The sequence below is a fragment of the Larus michahellis genome, chromosome 2, assembly GCF_964199755.1.
Source record: "Larus michahellis chromosome 2, bLarMic1.1, whole genome shotgun sequence".
Lineage (NCBI taxonomy): Eukaryota > Metazoa > Chordata > Aves > Charadriiformes > Laridae > Larus > Larus michahellis.
This window is the reverse complement of record NC_133897.1, coordinates 117,422,317-117,441,964: the sequence shown is the minus strand read 5'-3', so window position 1 is coordinate 117,441,964 and position 19,648 is coordinate 117,422,317. Positions and strand designations below refer to the sequence as shown.

The 19,648-nt window shown below is 42.0% G+C and overlaps 1 protein-coding gene across 1 annotated transcript in view; it reads right to left on the bottom strand.

Moving 5' to 3' along the window:
* The window catches only part of COLEC12 (collectin subfamily member 12), a 103,242-nt gene that overhangs the window by 6,659 nt on the left and 76,935 nt on the right, over positions 1–19,648 (bottom strand). The window contains exons 3-5 of the mRNA XM_074576795.1: positions 10,814–10,936; positions 3,865–3,963; positions 277–1,323 (exon numbers count right to left, since the gene is read on the bottom strand). Of these exons, the coding sequence (XP_074432896.1) occupies positions 277–1,323; positions 3,865–3,963; positions 10,814–10,936 (1,269 nt within the window). The remainder of the gene's footprint in view (positions 1–276; positions 1,324–3,864; positions 3,964–10,813; positions 10,937–19,648) is intronic.

Below are 19,648 nucleotides of genomic sequence, written 5' to 3'. Positions count from 1 at the left end.
AGAAACTAAATCAAAAGCAGATCCAGTCAGTCACTCAGAATAAAATTTTGCTAAGTCAGAACCTTCTTTCATAGCATCCCCATTCTAGGTATGTAGAGAAGGCACAGGAAAATTAGTAAGGAATATCCAAGCTACATTTACATTTCCAAAGTTTAGGATTAGATAATGGAAAACTCTGTACCAGCATGCGCTAACTAACTTCCACAGAACTAAAGAAGTAATGCAAGCAGGCATTCAGCATAGACCATTATGGGCATCACTAGAGAAGCTGCATACCTTGTAGGATAGTGAAGTTCTTGATGAGCTGGCCGTGTTTGGAATCTACCAGCTTCATTTCTTCCATGATTACTGACAAATTGGCAACTTCAACATCTAACCTTGACCTCATCAAATCCTGTTGCATCTTGAGAGATGCAGAATCTAAGCGAATATTGGCTAGTGTGCTGTTCATAAAAATCAGCTCATCTGAATGTTTACTTAAGGTGTCTGTGCAAGTTGTCCTGACCTCATTGAGATTGCTAGTGAGTGTCCGTAGATGATGAGCAGTGTAGCTGATGTTGCTAATGATATTGACTATATCAGTTTCGAAGACCTGGAACCTCTCTTCTAGCTGGTTGAATTTGGCAGAAGTTCTGTTTTCATATTCTTTATGCTGTTCTTGGAGATCCTTTAGATTTTGTTCATTGGCTTGGGCAATTGTGGTGATATTCTCCATTTGCCCACTGAAGGAGCTGAGCTGATTGTTCATGTCTTCAAGTGTATCATTGTTAGCTTTTGCCAATGCTGAGTTGTTGGCGGCCAAAGTCTGCAAATTTTGTACTTTCTCCTTAAGCCAGTCAGTGTCCTTCCGGGCTTGAAGGACAACCTGCTGTAGATTTTGAAAGTCATTCTTGATTCTTAGAATAGCTAAGCTTGTATCTTCCATTGACTTCTGCAGGACACTGATAAGATTTCTTTGCTGTATTTGTGTCAGGTTTAAGTTGTTCAGGTTCATGATGACCACATTATGAGAATGCACTTGGTTTTGCAAGTTTGTTTGAATATTACTTGTGTCTTGCTGAAGATTGTTGATATAGCCAGTATATGCCTGAAGAGTCTTATTGACACTGATGATCATGAAAGAGTTACTGTCCAAGGCACTTCTCATTTGGCTCTGTCTATCATCTAATACATTTCCAGACTCTTGCAGCTTCTCCAGTGTATCTTTGTTTCTGGTAGTTTTCTCTGCAATGTCATGAAGCTGCTGACGAAGAGCAAGTATGTCAGATCTGAAGCTAGACAGTTCAGTGTTAGTATTCATGGCTTTTTGTCCAGCTTGGTCATCTGTTGTACAGAAAGAAATTTGAAAGACTTTAGGATGAGTATTTTAAAACACAGTATAAAAAAGAACAGTCCATTTTAATACAGTCAGATTGTCAAAATGTTCTGTCAACAGAACTTCTATGCTATCTATTCCAGAAAAGAGAAACCACTAAGGAAAGTTCTGCCACAAGAGAGACAAAAAATCAAAGAGATGAAGACCTTGTGTCTTGCTGAGGAGGACAAAATGGTGATTCTGTTGTCACATACAGGAAGAGCTACTGGTAGAAATTGATGAATATACTCAGGCAAGTAGTGCTTGTATTCTTACTGAAAACTGAATGGTAAGCAGAATTCAGAATATTACAGAGTTATCCGTAAGTTTATGTTTTGAAGTTACAACTGGCTATTGCTGAAAGCTCAGAGGTAAATTTTAGCTGTTCATATTTTCTTCCTCCTTTTCCTGGCAGGTGGAATATCTTCACTGTGATTTAGTACGTATCGTTTAATTTTTTAAATTCTTGTGTTGAGATTTAAAAAATTTCTAATACCTATTTTAAAACAATCTGGGTTAGAGAGAAAAGCTTTGCCAGCAGGCTACTCCAGATATGACAGGATATGATGTATTTCTGTGTTTCTCTCTAACATACTACTATTGCTTTTAATGACATTTATTTTGCTATTATTGTTTCCTCATGTTCTGAGTTTCAGGAAGGCAAAACCTTTAATCTTAGAGGAACATCTCCGCTCTTGCTTACACTGCCCTACAGTATACTTCTGGAAGCTTGCCTGGGTATGATTAAGCTTTTGAGGCTGTACAGCTCATCAGACAGGACATAGAAACCAAGGAAATAAGCAGTCAACACTCACTCTCAGGGAAGATTCCCTTTCTTGACCTCAATTACTTCCCTCTCCTACACACAGTCCATATATTTTTGTCCTCATCTACGTATAGCTATATTTATGAATTATGCGGTCTGAAGTCCGTCATTTAAGATGACTCCAAGAGAGGGCAGAAGGATTTTCATAAACTACAGTGAATACAGCTGTGTATGGAGCCTTCTTCTGGGGTATCTGAATGAGTCACAATGGTGAACACCAAATGGTGGCTTGTGAGACTTCAGTCTGAAGTGTTTATGGAGTCTTTCGCAAATGGACATCTTCCGGAGCACAGTTCCCTGCCACTTGTCTGACTCCAGGATCTTCTCAGCTCTGACTCTGTGTTTACCTCTTTGTTATAGCTCAGATGATTATACTGTGTTCCTCACACAGCTCTGACAACTGCCAGGTCCACATACAGCTAATCCCTGAAGGCCTGTCTTTCATTCACCACATGCTGTTACCCTTCTGGCCTTACAGCAGTTTGCTTACCTTTATGCCTCCCACACACATTGCCTCGTAACATTTTTTACCTCCTCCATGGCAATTCCTCCACTTAAATGGGAACGGATGGTCCTGAGCATCTCCCTGGCCATCCATCCGGCAGCGTGTAAAAAGGTGTGGGCGTGAATGAATCAAAGGTGCTCCGAGTTGTGAAAATTTGATCAGCATAATATAATAACCCAAATATAACCCAAAAGGTTGCATATGCTTTAAGGTGTAACATTTACTTCTGTGTATGTATCACTAAAAGTACATGCCACTGAATTACTCCCAGTCTTTGAACTAAAAGCAGCGTGAAAATACTTCAGAATCCAGCTATTTTTTGAGGGGAATAAGTTGTAAAAATTTATGATCAGGCTGCAAGCAAGTAATTTCTCCTAGAAATACGCGTCTCAATATACGGTTTATGAAGCTAAACAAAACTTATTTCAAGAAGCACATGCATGTATGTGCGTATTAATATTTATATAAAAACTAATTATATAAATTATAAGTCTACGTATATAGAAATTTATAATAAACAACTCTGCTTCCTTTCCAGACAAGGAAAAAAAGTAGAAATGTACACTTAGTGAGTAGAATCCTTATCCATGATCTTTTTCCATCTTCCTGCAAACTGAGAACTGTGATAGCACTTAGGAGACCTGAACTCACAACAACCTTGTGTCCTGTATTCCCTGAGATGATTAAGAAACATTTTATGGAAGTAATCAGCTTGCCTCAGACATAGGAGTTTTCAACAGCTGATTATTTGTGCGCCCCTTAAAATGGCCTTCAGGTTTGAATCTTAATTGCTAAACCAGCATCAAGATGACTGGGTGACAGATTTTCATTTTATGTAGAATCTCTTGTGCTGTGGAACCACTTCTGCTATGTTTTACATCTCTACCACTGAGAAGACTCTCTCCTGAGGACAACCTTTAAGTGTCTGTTTATTTTAGTATAAATGATTTCAGAGTGACTTCAGTGGGAACTGTAAACACTGAAGTACGCTTAAAATGCTGTCCTAAGTAGAGCTGATCTTAACTATTTTAAGTGCTTTCCCAAGTACTTGAGAAATTGGAATAGAAGTGCCGTATCTTGTCATAGCCAGAGATTTTTCAGGCAAATTTCCTGCCACTATCTGCCAGAAGAACACCCCAAAGCCATAATACAAAAGGCCTTTGCTTGTGTGTTGATTACCTAATTTCTTCAGACCACTCTCCACCTCTGTGAGCTTTTCTGTATATCTTCTGTGGGATGTTTCCAGGCCACCTGTCACATTGTCCATTTTTTCTACAACTAGGGGAAAGAGAACAGTATGTTATGGAAAGAAAAAAAGTGAAATTATGAAAAAAGTCTAGTAAACAATAAAGCAAACCAAAAAACCACCACTACTATCAAACGAAAGAAAAAAGAAACTACCTTAGAATTGCCTGGCTTGCCAGTACACTCTGCTGTTGCTCTGTGAAATGTTGGAAGGATGAGCTCCTATCTGCTGGTGGGACCCACCATTTTTCCAGTTACCCAGTGCTCATGAGCAATATCTCTCCTGAATGAGGAAATCCCTCTTTGTGGGTTTTCCTCATGAACCAAGTCCTTTTCTTTTAACAGTATTTCCATGCTCCAACCACAGTGCTGTGTGGCAAAGGCAGACTGGTTGCTAAAGGTTCACATGTATGAGAGAAAACTTCCTTTTATTTTCCTATGAGCCATTTCTCCTTCAAAAGAACATTTTTTTTCCTATGCCTTTTAATCATTAAAAATTGCCACCTGGCTAACAAACTTTGTTTTGTGATAGCAGTCTGAAGATGCAATTACTAAATGTTTTGGGGTTCAACTTTTAAACATTGATAATGATACAGATCATCCAAAATGGTCTTGAAACCATTCTGCCTCATTAAGATTGAAAGGACGGTCATTCAGCAAGTGCAGATTTATGGCTGATATGCTCTTTATTTTGTAATGTCTGAGTCATTTTCTTGTCACTGAGACAATCTGATTATTTGATGGAATTGATATGGGAATGGAAAAAGCAGAGTAACAAATAAAGAGCCTGGAGTGGCTTACAGTGACAAAAATGTGAAATGCTTGCAAGGTTAGAGGCACCCTTCAGCTTCCATGCCAAACCTAGTCTAATGCGCTTCTGCATTCAAACCACACACAGGGCAGAAATTTCTTCTCATCGGCAGATTATTTAGCCCTTTTGCTGCACTGGGAGCAGAATGGATCTGCACCAACCCTGGGAGAGGCTACAGGAGTTACTGTGCCAGTCTCCCTGTTTCAAATAGAAGAAATAAGGTGTTTCCCATGTCGTGAGATAGTGAAGCCAAGTCTGTAAACCTGTGTGGGGTACTGCTAACTCTTTCTGTCCATGAGATAATCTGCAGCTAGGAAATAGCCTCATAGAAGTTGTTGCTGTGTAAAGATTGGGGTTTTTACAAGAAGTGGAAATTTAGAGGACCTTTTGCTGCTCATGAGAAACCACAAGAATCCCAGAGCTTTAAAGTGTCGTCCACCAAGTGCTCCTTCTTAATTAACTTTTGCCCTTCTTTTTCTGACTCGGGGTACCACAGTTACACAGCAGGCTTTCATTGCTTCCCCAAAGCCAACTGGAGAAACAGCAGGCCAAGATTATCTCTGGTGCAACTGCACTCAGGTAAGTGGAGTTATAACAGAGAAGTCGTCTCAAGGTTTTCAGAGAGACCAGACACCCTTTGATGAATTCCCTTCCTTCTCCTTTCTATACTGTTAACAAGCCAGTAAAACAGACACTACCGTGTACGTAAAGATGGTGTCAGAGTGCGGCTTTCTGCATTTGGGACGATGGCACATGGCTTGCTAAACACCAGATCTAGACTACAGTAATGGCTTTGATTTTTCAGAGGGACCATTGCTCAATGCTTTCTGCTTTAGGAAGCATTTCACCCCACAATGTAGCACTAATGTTTCACTGGTTCTTCTGCCCATTAAAGTTATTTGCCAAAATGCTGTATGCTGTTTTTCCAAAATGAAGCCAGAGTTGACTCTCTGTTTGTCCTGCCCAACTGTCTTCCAGGCTGGAGCCCAGATCAGCAAAGGTCTTGCAGCTGCTTCTCACACTCCATTGATGCATGCATACACCTATGCATCACATGCAGTAAGCGTGGCGACCATACTTGGCTTTCCCTCCTGGCTAGTTCTAGGCAGCTCCTTGTTCAGTCTGTGGTGTTCTGCTTTGTTTCTGGATAGTCATTGTGAAGGACATGGTTTACTCTGGGCACGTAGACAGAACCTCGTGAAAGCATCCGGATTTAAAAAGCAGGCCTACTCCAAGTGTTTCTGCTGGACCTGTGCCTTGACTAAGAATGTGACATCACCTGTGGGTCTCATTAATTCAGATTTAGCATAATATTCACCTGTTTTCTCCAGTTATGCAACACACTTGGAGTTGGCAAATGAATATATATTATCAATAGTGAAAGGAAAATGTAGTTTCTTCCTTTTGCTGTTCAAATGAATGCCAGTTTCTACTTCAGATCTGAAGTTTCAAAAACTGAGATTTTATGCTGTCCTATAACAACAAGAATGTTTTCATGGTTGAATGAAATCTAACACTGGAAACTTGGGTTAAAATATTCCCCTGAAGAGTCCAAAGCAAATGAAAATCGTAGAAATGCTACCAATTTATAGTAGCCTGTACTGGCAGTTAGATGAGATTGAATGGAATTAAAGATACAACTGTGTACGGTATTTTCATTGCTGAAAATTAAGAAAAACACCGCCCTGCACTAGAAGTACCAAAGCTGGTCTGTAGCTGTGGGCGTTCTTTGTGTGGAACACACCAAAAATTTGCCGAAGCAGGACTTTAATCAGAAGCCTTATTGACAATTGGCCCTGATATGTGGGGAAGACCACGCCTGGACTGTGTCTGAGAGATCATTAATAAGCACTGTTAAAAGGTCTTTCAGTCCCCAGCAGCTTGTCTCCTACAGAAAGTAATAGCTTCTAATTGTAGTGTGTAATTGGATGCCAGACAGCATCCCTGGATCAAGAGGGCTGACGTGACACTTAGCTGGAAGATGCTGGGTTAGAGAGGCTGGAAAGAGAAGGCTGCTTTCAAATACAGAAGGTATTGATTTTTGTCTATTTGACACTAAACTGGCGATGACTTACCCAGATTAACTGATGAGAAGTACAGAATTAGCTATATCAGACAAACCATTTCCTGTATTTTAATTCTGTTTCCCCTCAGAGGGCAAGTCAGTCCTGTCGTGTGAAGTGTAGAGGAGAGAGGCCAGAGCCAATTTCAAACCAGCCATCTCCAGCAGCAGAAACAGTAAAGGTCTCTGCAAACATTAACCCTCTGCAGGGTTAGCTCAAGGATTCCCCGTGATGCAGGCTAAGCTGAATTTTGTCACCCCATAGACAAATCAATGCATATACTTGCTACGTACAGGGGCAGGATCTTAGCCTCCATGGTCAAACAAATGGTGGACCTGAGGGACTTGATCTCATGCCCAAACTCCTTCCCCAAGCAAGTTGTAGCTTATTTTCTTTCTTGCTACCGCCCTGCAAGTGGAAAAGATGAACTCTGGGGAGAACGAGTAGAGAGCTGTGTCCAAAGTAGGTTTTGTTGCTCTTGCTGTCCAAAGGGGTCATATGGATGGATGTCCTATTATTGTGAATGCCTCTCCTTCCCTGGCAGTAGCTCCCACCACCATCTCTGGATGGAGCCTTCAGTAGTAGGGGAGCATGTGGAGCACGCTCAGGATTGGAAGTCAACTTCTGGGGCTTACTTGAAGAGCTTCTTCCCATCTTCTCCAGAAACAGGTAAAGGCAAAAGAGGCAGACCAGCCGTAACATCCCTTATGAAGGCCACTCTGCTGCTCCCAACAGTCTGCTGCTCTCAAAAATGCAAAGTCTGTCTATGCCTTAAACTTGCTCTTGGATAGCTTCACCTTAATTCTCAGTTTGGTCAGATCTCTCTACATTATCATCTCACTTTCTGACAAGGTCACTGTGGAAAATGTGGTAAAGACCCTCCAAAAGAAGTAAAAATTTCAAGTAGTTGCTGACCGGAACAATGAGGACTGTCTGCAAGCGAGTCACTGTTTCAGAAGCAGGGACAAAATGTACCGTCTCACCGGGATGTGTTGGCCCTAGGTAATGGCAGACAAACTCTGTCTGGGAGACAGATAATAGAAGTAGATGAAAGTCATGGTAGGCATTAGTCAAAAAACTTAAAAACGAGGACTGACCAGAGAATGAGAACTACCAGAAATTCAAGCTGAGCGCACGCTAGCCTCCCTCACTGCAATGAGTCACAGGAAGATCATTCACCTTCAATAGGCTTATCCATCACTGGCTGGTGCCAGAAAAATTATAACTTTGTATTTTGCATTTAATTTAAGAAAATAGGCGTAAAAAATTACAGATTGCTTTTTAAACATTTTTTAACCATAATTTAGTATGTCTTCTCAAAGCAAACTAATAGTAAACTCGGCTTGTTACTCCTTCATAACCTTGATGTTTAATTCATGTTTTGGTTTCAGGTTTCTCCAACCTACTATGTAATTTTTACCACCAGTTTGGAGGTTTGTTCTATGTTGACTTTGCCTCCCATTGAGTTATTTTTTTGCCTGCCATATTTAATCCACTGATTAGTAGTTTTAACGTTTTAAATCACAAAGGATATCTAAATACCACGTAGGAAATGAAAGTTTTAAAAGCAGTTTTGGGCTTTATAAACATAAGTGTGGGAGGCAAATTTAATGGAAACTTAGCTGCGAGACTGAAAGAATCCCTGATGCCAGCAGAATTCCTTCTTTCAGCGTAATATTGCAATAAAAAAGACAAGCCAAAGTGATGCAGAGAGGAGAGTTCGAGAGTTCTATAAAATTTTATTTTGAGTTTTGTTCTTCCTTTAAGGCCTAATTCCTTCCCAATCATCAAAAATATTGCAGTAATTCCTTTGAATATGTACCACCAGCTGGGGTTTTGTCTAACTCATGTTTTCCCTGCAAATTAGCGCTTAGGTGCTGCGGAGCTGAAGGTAAAGAGGGTGAAAGTAATGCCTGACATAAGACCATTTGCTGCTTGGCATTACAAAAGGGATACCTTGGACTAAACAGGGCTTTTCTCCACCATATGCCATTTCCTTGGCATTCAAGTGGAGCAGTCACCAAGTTGGTGAGCAGTGGTCACCAAAATGTCTTAAGGTCTGTGAGCAAGATGTGCATTATCCACCTTCCTATAATCTTCTTCCCATTTTTGGGTGGGAGAGGAAATTCTTTTGTCCTTGCCTTGGATAGATGTGGCTTGGTATTGCTATGACAGAAAGACTAGTCCCTGGTCAGGCACCAATGGCTACTCAGTAGAAGAAGGAGATTTAGAAATCAGAGTAGTAAAGAAGGGCCCTCAAGATGAGAGCAAAGCCTGGAGAAAACACAGTGCTAGAGGTCCCTATAGAGAAAGCAGCTTGAAAACTGTGGATTGAAATGAGGAGGAGAAACTCCCTCTCCCAAAGAGATCTTTTGGACAGGTTCCTTATTGCTATTACTTCCTACACACACATGAACAAACGTTCGCCAAAGCAAGATATACAGCAATGGTCCCTCCAACTTGATATGCTGTTTCTGATGCCAAGTGAGGTCTGAGTCTTCTGGTGAGCCCCACAACTGATGGCCTGGTATAAAACTCTCTTGACGAAAATTCTGCTAAATCCCAGGTGTTTAGTGGCTGGGTTATAGCCCAGAAGGATCCTATTCTCATCTTCTGCAAGCAGATTTCTGCAGATTTATACCTCCAAAAGGCCTAAGTTTGTCCTCCCCTAGTCCATATAACCAAATTATCTTATCTTCATAGATCAAGAGCAAGTTTTTGAATCCCATAAAGTCTTTTTATTTTCTCTCAGAATCTGACTTCCAGAGACCAGTTACACATTCTTCAGGAGAATGTATGACCAATTATATATGTACTACTTTTCTTTACATTTGATTTTAATTTGCCACATTCCGTCTGCTTTACCATGAAAAAGGAATACCTATGTGTTTCTATCTGTCCTTCACATTCTCTCCTCTCCCTGGCTAAATCTTCCATCTAAACCAAGTAGTTTTAATTTTCTTCCCACTCAGAACTGTACCAAATCCTCTTAAATAAGTATTTATCCCTTTCTATTTCTACAATTTCCTTTTCTTTTGCTGGCAAAGGACCAGAGGTGATGTCAGCTCTGCTATGAGTGCAGCTGTTGGCGGCACAGGACGCACTGCGTGCTAATCACATGAATATTTACCCAGCTTCTTGGAGGGGTTCTGAAGCTACTCTCAGAGCCATACTCAAGCAGCTAGTTTAAAGCTAGCTTGGTTTTCTCTGCAACATGCTGCTCACAATGGCATTACTGACTTTCTTTTTCTTACCAGAAACTCACGTCTTACTTATTTAACTTATTATAGCTGTGACTGCACAACAAGCAGACATTTACATCAAAATATTCATAAGAATGCCTAAGTGGCTACAGGTAATTAGTGATCAAGACATATGGGAATTTTAAGCTTTGCTTTCCAATGGGCCCTACCGATGACTTGCACAAATGAAATTTTCTCCATTACTGGGTTGCCCAACTACCATAATCTTTGAAATTACTGTAAAAAGCATCTAAGCATCTTTGTTCATCAAAATAATTGTAGATAACTCAATACATTGGCACCTCCTGGTCCCATCTTTCTTCCAGATATTTCAAAGTAATACTGATACTACGCTTTGTTCCTGTGATAAATATTACATTAGTAAGACTACTCCTGACTCTCCCATTAAGAAGGACATTTATTCTGGAGAAGTGTGATATATGTAAAAAAGCTCAGTGAAATCAAGGTATAGCACATGTTGCAGAGCTTTTAGTCTTCCAGTTAGTACTTCTTCATGGTGGAAGAACGATCATTTTGTCCTAACTTTTTTCTTTTCTTTCAAATGCCTAATCTAGTTTCAAAACTTCATAATTGTTTGAAAGTGAAAATCTAAGGTTGTAGTTTGTTGTTATTTGTGTACAAAAAGCCAACATTGACAAGGTATTGATATTTAAGGTGAAATGTGATAAATTGCCTGTCTATCTAATAAGTGGAAATATGCTTGGATGCTTGGCTGAAATGAAATGTTGGGCTTGATGCATACATACCTTTGTATCCCAGAATGGCTACTGTGATTGTTAACAGGGCACATAAAATATATAATAAGATGATGGAAAACTTCAGTGCCCAGTTATTTTTACATTTGGTACATTGCGTCCCCTCCTGAATACCTGCAAAAGAAGATTTTAAGAATTTTTAAACAACACCAAAGAACACATTTCTGGTTTTATCTCCCCATTTCCTCTCCTCCATTTTCTAGAGAAAAAATTATTTACGTAAACAGATATCTGCCTATTCTGCCAAGATAGCCTCCACGGCGGTTGAAGTATCAGTTTAGTGATACAATCACTTTGGGATTTTAGCATGTGGAAGAGAAGTAGGTTCTGCTTCACTGGAAAACCTGTGGCTTTCCTGAGAGGCAGGACTATTTTCCGATTGTGCTAACAAGACTATGGTGAGCTTTGGAAGTCAAATGTTTATTAGCATCCTTTTTGTCAGGCATCACGCCGCAGCAGATCGCTCTTAGCATCCAGTCTCCCTACAGAGGCAATAGGAAACAGTAAAAGCTCTGGCAGAAGGACACTACAGAAATCAAATAGCATTGTGAAAACCTGGTAGGAGTACTGGCCCTGGTTTGCAACCATTACCACAAATGGTTACCATGTGAACACTTTCTTTCCATAATGAGAGAGATTTTTTTCTTATTTTTTGTGGGTTTGGACAATACTATTTCCACAGAAAAGAAAGGGGTGCTATACTGGTAAAGCTAGTGGTATGCCTACATCAACAGAAAAATGCCGGTGAATTTCTCCTTGTGGACAAGTTTAAGAAAAAGGGCCTCAAGTTGATGAGAGAAAACAGGCCATTACTGTTTTATATTTGAGCTATTTGCAGAATGGTTCGATATCTTTGAGTCTGTTAGGAAATCAATATTCCTTTTTTCTCTACGTGCTTCTCAGGAACAGCTCAAGAGTGTTGGAAGTGTTGATTAAGTTACCAAGAAATTCATCAGTAACACAAACGTGTAAAAACATGCAAACTGGACCACTGTGCTGGAGCGAATGGGTGGGATTTATCCCTCCTTCTGATGTGTGTTAAGCAGGCCAGGATTAATGTAGCTTTCTGTGTCTGTCAGAAAATGCATTTCTTTGACATTTTACTCTATTTGTGTACTATTAGGGGATTCCCACAGGAAAGCTTTAAGCTCTAATAAATTCTATGTACCAGATTACTTAACTAATCAAAACTTGCTCCGTAGCTTTTTATGAGTAACTTATATTTCCCCCGAGGCCTAACCCACGGCTGATTTTACTTTTCCCCACTTACAACCTTCTGCAGAGTGTTTTTTTTTTTATTTTTCATTTTTTTAAGAGAAAAGCACGGGCCACTTCCCATGGGTTCACGGAGGACGGGTGACCGACATATCAAGTTAAGTCAACTGTATTTCTCTTTCAAGGAACCGCATTTTCCAGTGACTTCCTTAAGCCCAGGGTACTTGAAGGAGGGATTACAATACTGGAGTGATTCAGGAAGAGGATTTATACAAAGTTAATTTGACAAGGCATTTTCCTCAATTCTCTCTGCATATATACTAGCCGTGGCTAAGACAGAAATACATCTCTCATACGTCAGCCCACTTTCCACATTATGTCATCTCATGTTTGTTCTAAACTTTCAGCTATGATGTCACATTCCGTTGCCATGTGATGAAAGTGATGTCATAGATTTGTGTTCGTTGGAGTTTAGGCATAATATCAGTTAGGAACCACTGGTTCTTTTTTCAGGAACAGAAATGTGAGGGAAAAATAAGACAAAACTTGTAAGCATAAACCCAAGAACAGAAACTCCAGAGGGGAAAGGCGTCTCTCCTGCCGGTGCAGGTGGGCAGGAAAGGGGCTGGCACAGAGACGAGCAGTTCCACAGCCCATTTATTGGGTGACTTGGATTTGTAAGGCCGATAACTCCTGCACTGTAAAAGAAAAGGTGAAGAGTCCGTAATTCAATAGCCAAGTTTGCTATTATTATTTGCTATTGTTATGTATGGATCCCAATTTGTGGGCTGGTTTTCTTAGTTTTGTCGACAGTCTCCAGGAGTTTGCTGGAGGGGAAGCTCTGCTTGCTGAAAAAGCTGGAGAGGGAAAGTGCAGTTTTCTAAGGGTTTGTAGTGGGTATTCAGAGACTGAAATTATTTCACAGTTGGAAATCGAGGTGTCTGGAGCACCATTTTGCTGCTGCTAGCTGGTAGTCACGGGCTCTTTGAGCCCTGGTGTGCTGAATGCAAGGTTCCTCTGCCCAAGGGTTTAAAATTCAGATTCCAATCCTGTAAGTCTCTGAACATCCCCCACATTTTGGGGGCACAAAGCACATCACATTCACCTTCTAAACACACAGATAACAGAAAGCTTGATTCTCCCCATTTTAACGTTAATGGAAGCAGGGCCAGATCCATAACTGGGACGACTGATAGACTGCAGAGGTACAAAGCACAGAGAAAGGCAGAAATTAAAACAAAACCTTTGACAGCAACCGCACATAGAATAAGTTTCACTTGATTACAGTCTCATATTAAGATTACTCATTTTATGACATGGCCTGCTTTCTGTCACCATACTCCGGCTTCCTGTGTAGTGTAATGAGCTGGAACGTCGCTGATGTCACTGGATGTACTGCAGTTCAGCATCTAACATCATGTATGTTCCAGTGCTTCATAAGGATCTTGTTTCACTTGCCTCAGTCCTCTCTATCGCTGGTTCAATAAAACAGCACTTTGGCTTTTTGGAACTTTTACTTTCAGCATATTTCAAACTGACATCAGAACAGCACCCCAGCAAAAGCCAGACCTTTCCATCCTTTAAGAGTCCAGTGCTGTTGGTATCAATAACATAAACACAGTGTACTACAGCGATCATACAGGCAGGAGCAATTCCATTAACTAAGCTGGGCTGAAACGGTGTGTTGCGTTGCCTGCTGGCACTTTCTGCCTGTCAGCTTGAAACTGATATCGAACCCCCACTACCCTCATCTAATGTGCCCCAGGTCCAGGGCTGGAGTCAAAACCCAGGGAGCTCTAACAGGCTCCTTTGTTTTCCTTTGCCTAGAGATGGACACAGTAAAATCAGAGCTATTAAGTTTACTCTTTATTGCAAATACATAGCTCTTAACTCTACAACTGACTTTCTAGCTTACTAAATATATACAAATTACTAAAGATTACTACAGAGGTACCTTGAAGAAAAGATTTGGAAGATGCACTCTGAGGTCTTTCTGTGCGGTTAAATAATCCAGGCTATGAGGCAAGGTAAAAGCCAGGAATGCAACCTTCTCTGTATAGGCATGAATTACAGTGTAATCAGGGCTCCACAACCTCCCGAAGCACAGAGCCTGGCTTCAGCTTGCCCTCTTGCTTCTCCCCACTGCCCTGTTTAAGGACCAAGCCCAAACAAAATCATTCTGATACAGGAGCTGCATTTAGTCTGTGCTGTGAGAACACTGAATTTTATTGAAGGGTTGCTCTGAAAAGATGTGACAGCCAAAAAAATTAAGCAACAACAGATGGGACACCATTTCAAATGCTGCGATTACACAAAACCCAGCAGGTTGGCATAAAATTATACAGGTTTATCAAAAACCTGAGAGTCAGGACTTGAAGGAGCCCATGCTTGGGCTTTAGTTTGACAAAACTTCCCCCAGTTTTACCCACTTGACTGTTTGCTTCCCTGGCTTACACAAAACGCAGTGTCCTACCATGCGATGTGCAACCTCTCGTCTAGAAAGCTGTATAGTAAAGGTACAGGGAAACACCCCAGCCACCCATGCCACTGACAGAACACATGTAAAACCGGCAAAAGGGGGTTCTGGGCTAAAGTCAGCTCTTGTCCGTTTGTTATTGTTGCTCGTAGTGCAGCACACTCCTCTCCGTGTCCTGTACACGTGTTTTCAATGTTGGTCTGCTCCCAGACATTTGTCACTCACTTGCAAACCCAGGGAGCCAGGGTCACTTCCGCATGATGTGCATTTCTCACTGCTGATTTGAGCAACCTTTAATAAAGATCAGATGGGACACAATGTGCCTCATTTCGCTGGACACATGCTTTTTTCCATTCCTTTCCCCGACTTATTTTAATAAGAGCTCTGGTTTTTCTATCTCACTGTTGGGAAGACATCTGGCCAAACAGACAGCGACCTAGTACAAAGGGATCCTGCTGGCTCACATGCTTTGGGGAGCCCCTTCGCTGCAAACCAAGATGGTCACAAAAAAATATGCAAGTGAGACATCCCTCTGTTACCAGGCTTTGTAGTATTTGTTTTTATAGCATTGCATTCCAGTGACTGAAGACTTTGTTCTCAAGCAGGGGGTATACATCTGCAGATTCCTTTTGGGCTCCAGATAAGCAGAGGTTTTGCTGGAGGAGAAACTGGGGGTTTTTTTGGTTGTTTTGTTGTTGTTGTTTTTCCGTGTTTTTTTCATGGGAGACTAAGCATCTTTGCTCTTTGACGTGGAGTAACCACCTTACAAAATGCCTGACTCCTCAACCATATTAGGCTTCAGGAGCACATCTCTGAACACTCAAACATTATATGCACACTCATTTTTTTGCTGATTAATTCTTTTAGAAGTATTTGCCTCTGTGTCTTTTTCTTGGCTCTTGCTGCAGGTTCTTAGGTGGCCTCATAATATTTCTGCTAGTGGATCAGTTTTGACAAAGATGCAAGGTTCCCTTTGTAACCCTGACAAAAAAATGTACTGATAAGATAATTGAAGAAATGTAGTGCAGGAAATGAAACTACATATGGTTTTCCCCAGTGTGATTCATTGAAAAGAGATAACACCCCTTGAACTTTGGAAGGAAGACTGCAAGCCTCCTTCAAATGACAGATTTCTCAAAACTAATGTTTTCAAAACTGATGAGCAGTAGATCTTATATTTAATGCAAATTATGTACATCTAGTTCCAACCCCCCTGCCATGGGAAGGTATCCCTGCTGATGGCAGACAGGTTGGAACTAGATGACCTTTATGGTCCCCTCCAACCCAAACCATTCTATGATTCTACGTTTCTATGATTCAACAGGTAGGTAGGAATCAAATACTGAGAGGTAATTCTGCATGCAGAACTGCAACAAGCTCCCAGTGGGTGCAAAAGTAGATGATCCCATGAGGAACCCATCTCTAGGTTTTAAACAACTAAATGCCTTGAAAAACCCATAAGTGCTTAAATTCAGGCACCCAAGTGTAAAATGGTAGTATTTTACTAGCATGCATGACTAGCCATTAGGAAAGTAAGTCTGTCTCTTAGGACAGAGAGGATTCTAAAATTCAGGTATATAAGCGTGAACATACACACACACACATATTTACGTTCAGATATACAGAAAAATATATGTGTGTATGTTTTTTACAAAGAAGCTTTTGTACTGACACAAAACCAGCATATTACATTAGCACACTCAAATCAAAAGCAGACGCCTCTTTGCCAACAATAAACCTTGTACAGCTTTGAGATTACTGGATCCATCCAGCCACAAAATTAAAAGTGAGATTTTTGTCTTGTCTTCTGTGTGGTGTTACAGGTTATTAACCTGTCCTTCAGGAAAACAATTCCAGTGATCCTCCATGAATGGTTTTGTTGTAGTCAGCAAAACTGATGAATTAAAGTCTCCCGATGACTAACCTACCTCGGAAAACAATTGTTCTTTATAATGGTTATAAATGGCAAGAACTGAGACTGGTTTATGCTTTTTTTAATTATTATTTTGAGATAAATCTCCTTCTTTCAGTTTAGAGTATGTTCTTACACTGTAAAGGCTATAAGTTGAGCTAGGTATAAACAGATGCCCTAAATTTTTTCCTAGCTAATGTCTAAAGGTCCATGCCCGTCCCCAAGTTACGGGATGCACATCTAGCAGGAGGCTGCAGCCATGGGAAGCAGAGTATGCACTGGGGCTTCCCCCAGCAGCCGCCCCTCTAGCCACTGCACAGTGCCCCAGCCCCTCTCCCGCTCTGCGACTTAAATGCTGCTGGACAACCCCTCTTGGGGAGAGTAAGTATGGCTAAAAGAGCAAACGTCATGGTTATTGCACGAGCGGTCTGCAGGGGAGCGCTGAGCCCTTAGGTTGCAGTTGTGAAGCGCCTGGTTTGGGAGAGCCACGCTGCTGCCTTCATTCAAAGTGAGCCATTGCTCACACCACAGCTCCCTCGCGAGTGCACATCCATCCCCAGGGCTTGGTTGGGAAGAGCTATCGACCAGGCAAATCAAGGCCCTTTATCATACATGTACTGGGTTTGCATGGACAGGTTTTGGTAGTGGGGGGGCTACAGGGGTGGCTTTCTGTGAGAAGCTGCTAGAACCTTCCTCTGCGTGCAACAGACCCAATGCCAGCCGGCTCCAAGATGGGCCTGCTGCTGGACAAGGCTGAGTCCATCAGCGACGGTGGTAGCACCTCTGAGAACTTATTTAAGAAGAGGAAAAGAAAATGGGCAACTGCAGCTGGAGAGAGGAGTGAGAATATGTGAGACAAACAACTCTGTAGACACCAAGGTCAGAGAAGAAGGAGGGAGAGGAGGTCCTCCAGGTGCCAGAGCAGAGATTCCGCTGCAGCCCATGGAGGTTAATAGTGGAGCAGATATCCACCTATGCCACTCATATGCCCATGGAGGACCCCACGCCAGAGCAGGCGGATGCCTGAAGGAGGCTGTGACCCTGTGGGAAGCCCACACTGGAGCAATATCCTGGCAGGACCTACGGACATGTGGAAAGAGAAGCCCATGCTGGAACAGGTTTGCTGGCAGAACTTGTGGTCCCATGGGGGACCCACACTGGAGCAGTGTGTCCCTGACGGACTGCACCCCGTGGAAGGGACCCACACTGGAGCAGTTAGTGAAGAACTGCAGCCCGTGGGAAGTACTCACGTTGGAGAAGTTCGTGGAGAACTGTCTCCTGTGGGAGGGACCCCATGCTGGAGCAGGTGAAGTGTGAGGAGTCCTCCCCCTGAAGAGGAAGGAGCGGCAGAGAAATGTGTGATGAACTGACCGCAACCCCCATTCCCTGTCTCCCCGCACCGCTGGCTTTTGCCATGATTTCCTCTCTGGTTGGCCCTGGGGGGCACAGGAGTGCCAGCCTTCCTCCCACGTCCACAGCCTTTGCAAGCCCTGTCTCTGCAATGGCAATGGTCCTCCTCACCCAGGTGGTGCAGTGCTGGCTTGTGGGCAGGTGGATTGCAACAGCCTGCTTAACTTCATTCTCAGATTTTTACAATGCCCTTGGAAAAAACATTTAGCACAAAAATGCTGTCATTTGTTCTGGAATTTACTAGATTTGCTTCTGGTTTTGTCATCAAATATGGATAAATGCAAGCTATGCTTGTTTTGAAAAGGTTTCTAGCTATTTACTAGGAAGCGATTAAAGCAGCGGAACTTGAAATCCAAGCGGTGGGTATGTACTCATCTAACTCGTGCCAGTTTTCCTACGCCAGGTGGAAAATCATGAAACATGGCAGCAAGACAGTGGCTGAAACAGCCACTCTGTATTTCCAGTAAACACTGCAAGACACAGAGTCTCTTTCTTCATAAATTAATAAATAAATGGACCAACCCCAAACCACTCCATCCTCACAGGTTTCTAACGGTGGCCTGCATAACCCGATCGCCCTGTTACATAGCTGACGGCCTGTAGGAATAATCTCTGGAGAGGCAAAACCACACCTCGAAAGCCTGCTCTGAGAATTTATGCCTCAAAAGAGCTGTGTGACTCCTGCTGGGGCCAGCGGTGCCCGTGCCTGTGATTTTATCCTAAGCATCCCACCATGGGACTTCTTTTCTACCCTGGTGCCCCCTTCTTGCAGCTGTATCATGGTGAGAGACTTTCAGCTTGCATTTTAGGAGAACAGCATACTCCTAGCCTGTTGAAAACCAGAAAAGCGAGGAGGAGTTGTTTCTTAAGTCTGAAGGTCAGAAGACAATAGATGAATTCATCATTTACAGGATTTTTCATAATCCTGCCCCTAAAGACATGCTGTCACCACTGAGGGGGGCAATTCTGGGGCTGGGACCAGCAGGGCTTACTATGTCCCTTGTCCCCTGAAGCTGGAGGCAGATGTGAGGTGGGCACTTTTTCGCAAGAGCCCAGGGTATTTCAGTGGAAATGGGTGTTTTTCTTCTCTGGGAAACCTTGGAAAAACCCTTCACGTTGCAGCCTGAAGCAGGAGAGGCCGGGCAAATTCTCCTCCACCAGACTGAGTCTGTCGGAGGCAGCGGCCGCTTCCCGTAAATCCAAATCCCACATCTGACACAATAAAGAGCCTCAGAGGGCCAACACTATTATCTCTGGAAAGCTTTCAGCCTAAAAAATACTTTATTCTATGTAATGTACACAAACCCTTTCATTAAAGGAAGGGAGAACCCTCATTTTCAGCCTGACCATCATCTCTCACTTATTTATATAACCCAGCCAGCATTTTCTCTCTGGCTTTGTTCTTCTTCACAGTAGACCAGAGATTCACAATGAATTGTCAGAAATCCTAATTACACACTTCAACAACCATCACCATTTAATTATATACTATTACCAAACAATGGCCTACTGTGATTAAACACTAAATATCTTAATTGAAAGGATACAAAAAGCCCAACCACAACACAGGCTAAGCAGATACTGCTGAGTATCTGAACTGTATGTTAGGCAAATATTATGAGCAGAACTGAAGGACCGGAGTGGTAAATTTTAAGAAAAAAGATCATAGATTTGCAACAGTTTAAGGTCCAGCCATAGCAATGCGGTAAGAATATCACACCACCAGAGGGTCCAACATCCCATAGACTATTAGATTTAAATACACGTCTAGAGCTTAACTCAGACCAGAACAAAACCCAGCAAGTGCTGGTGC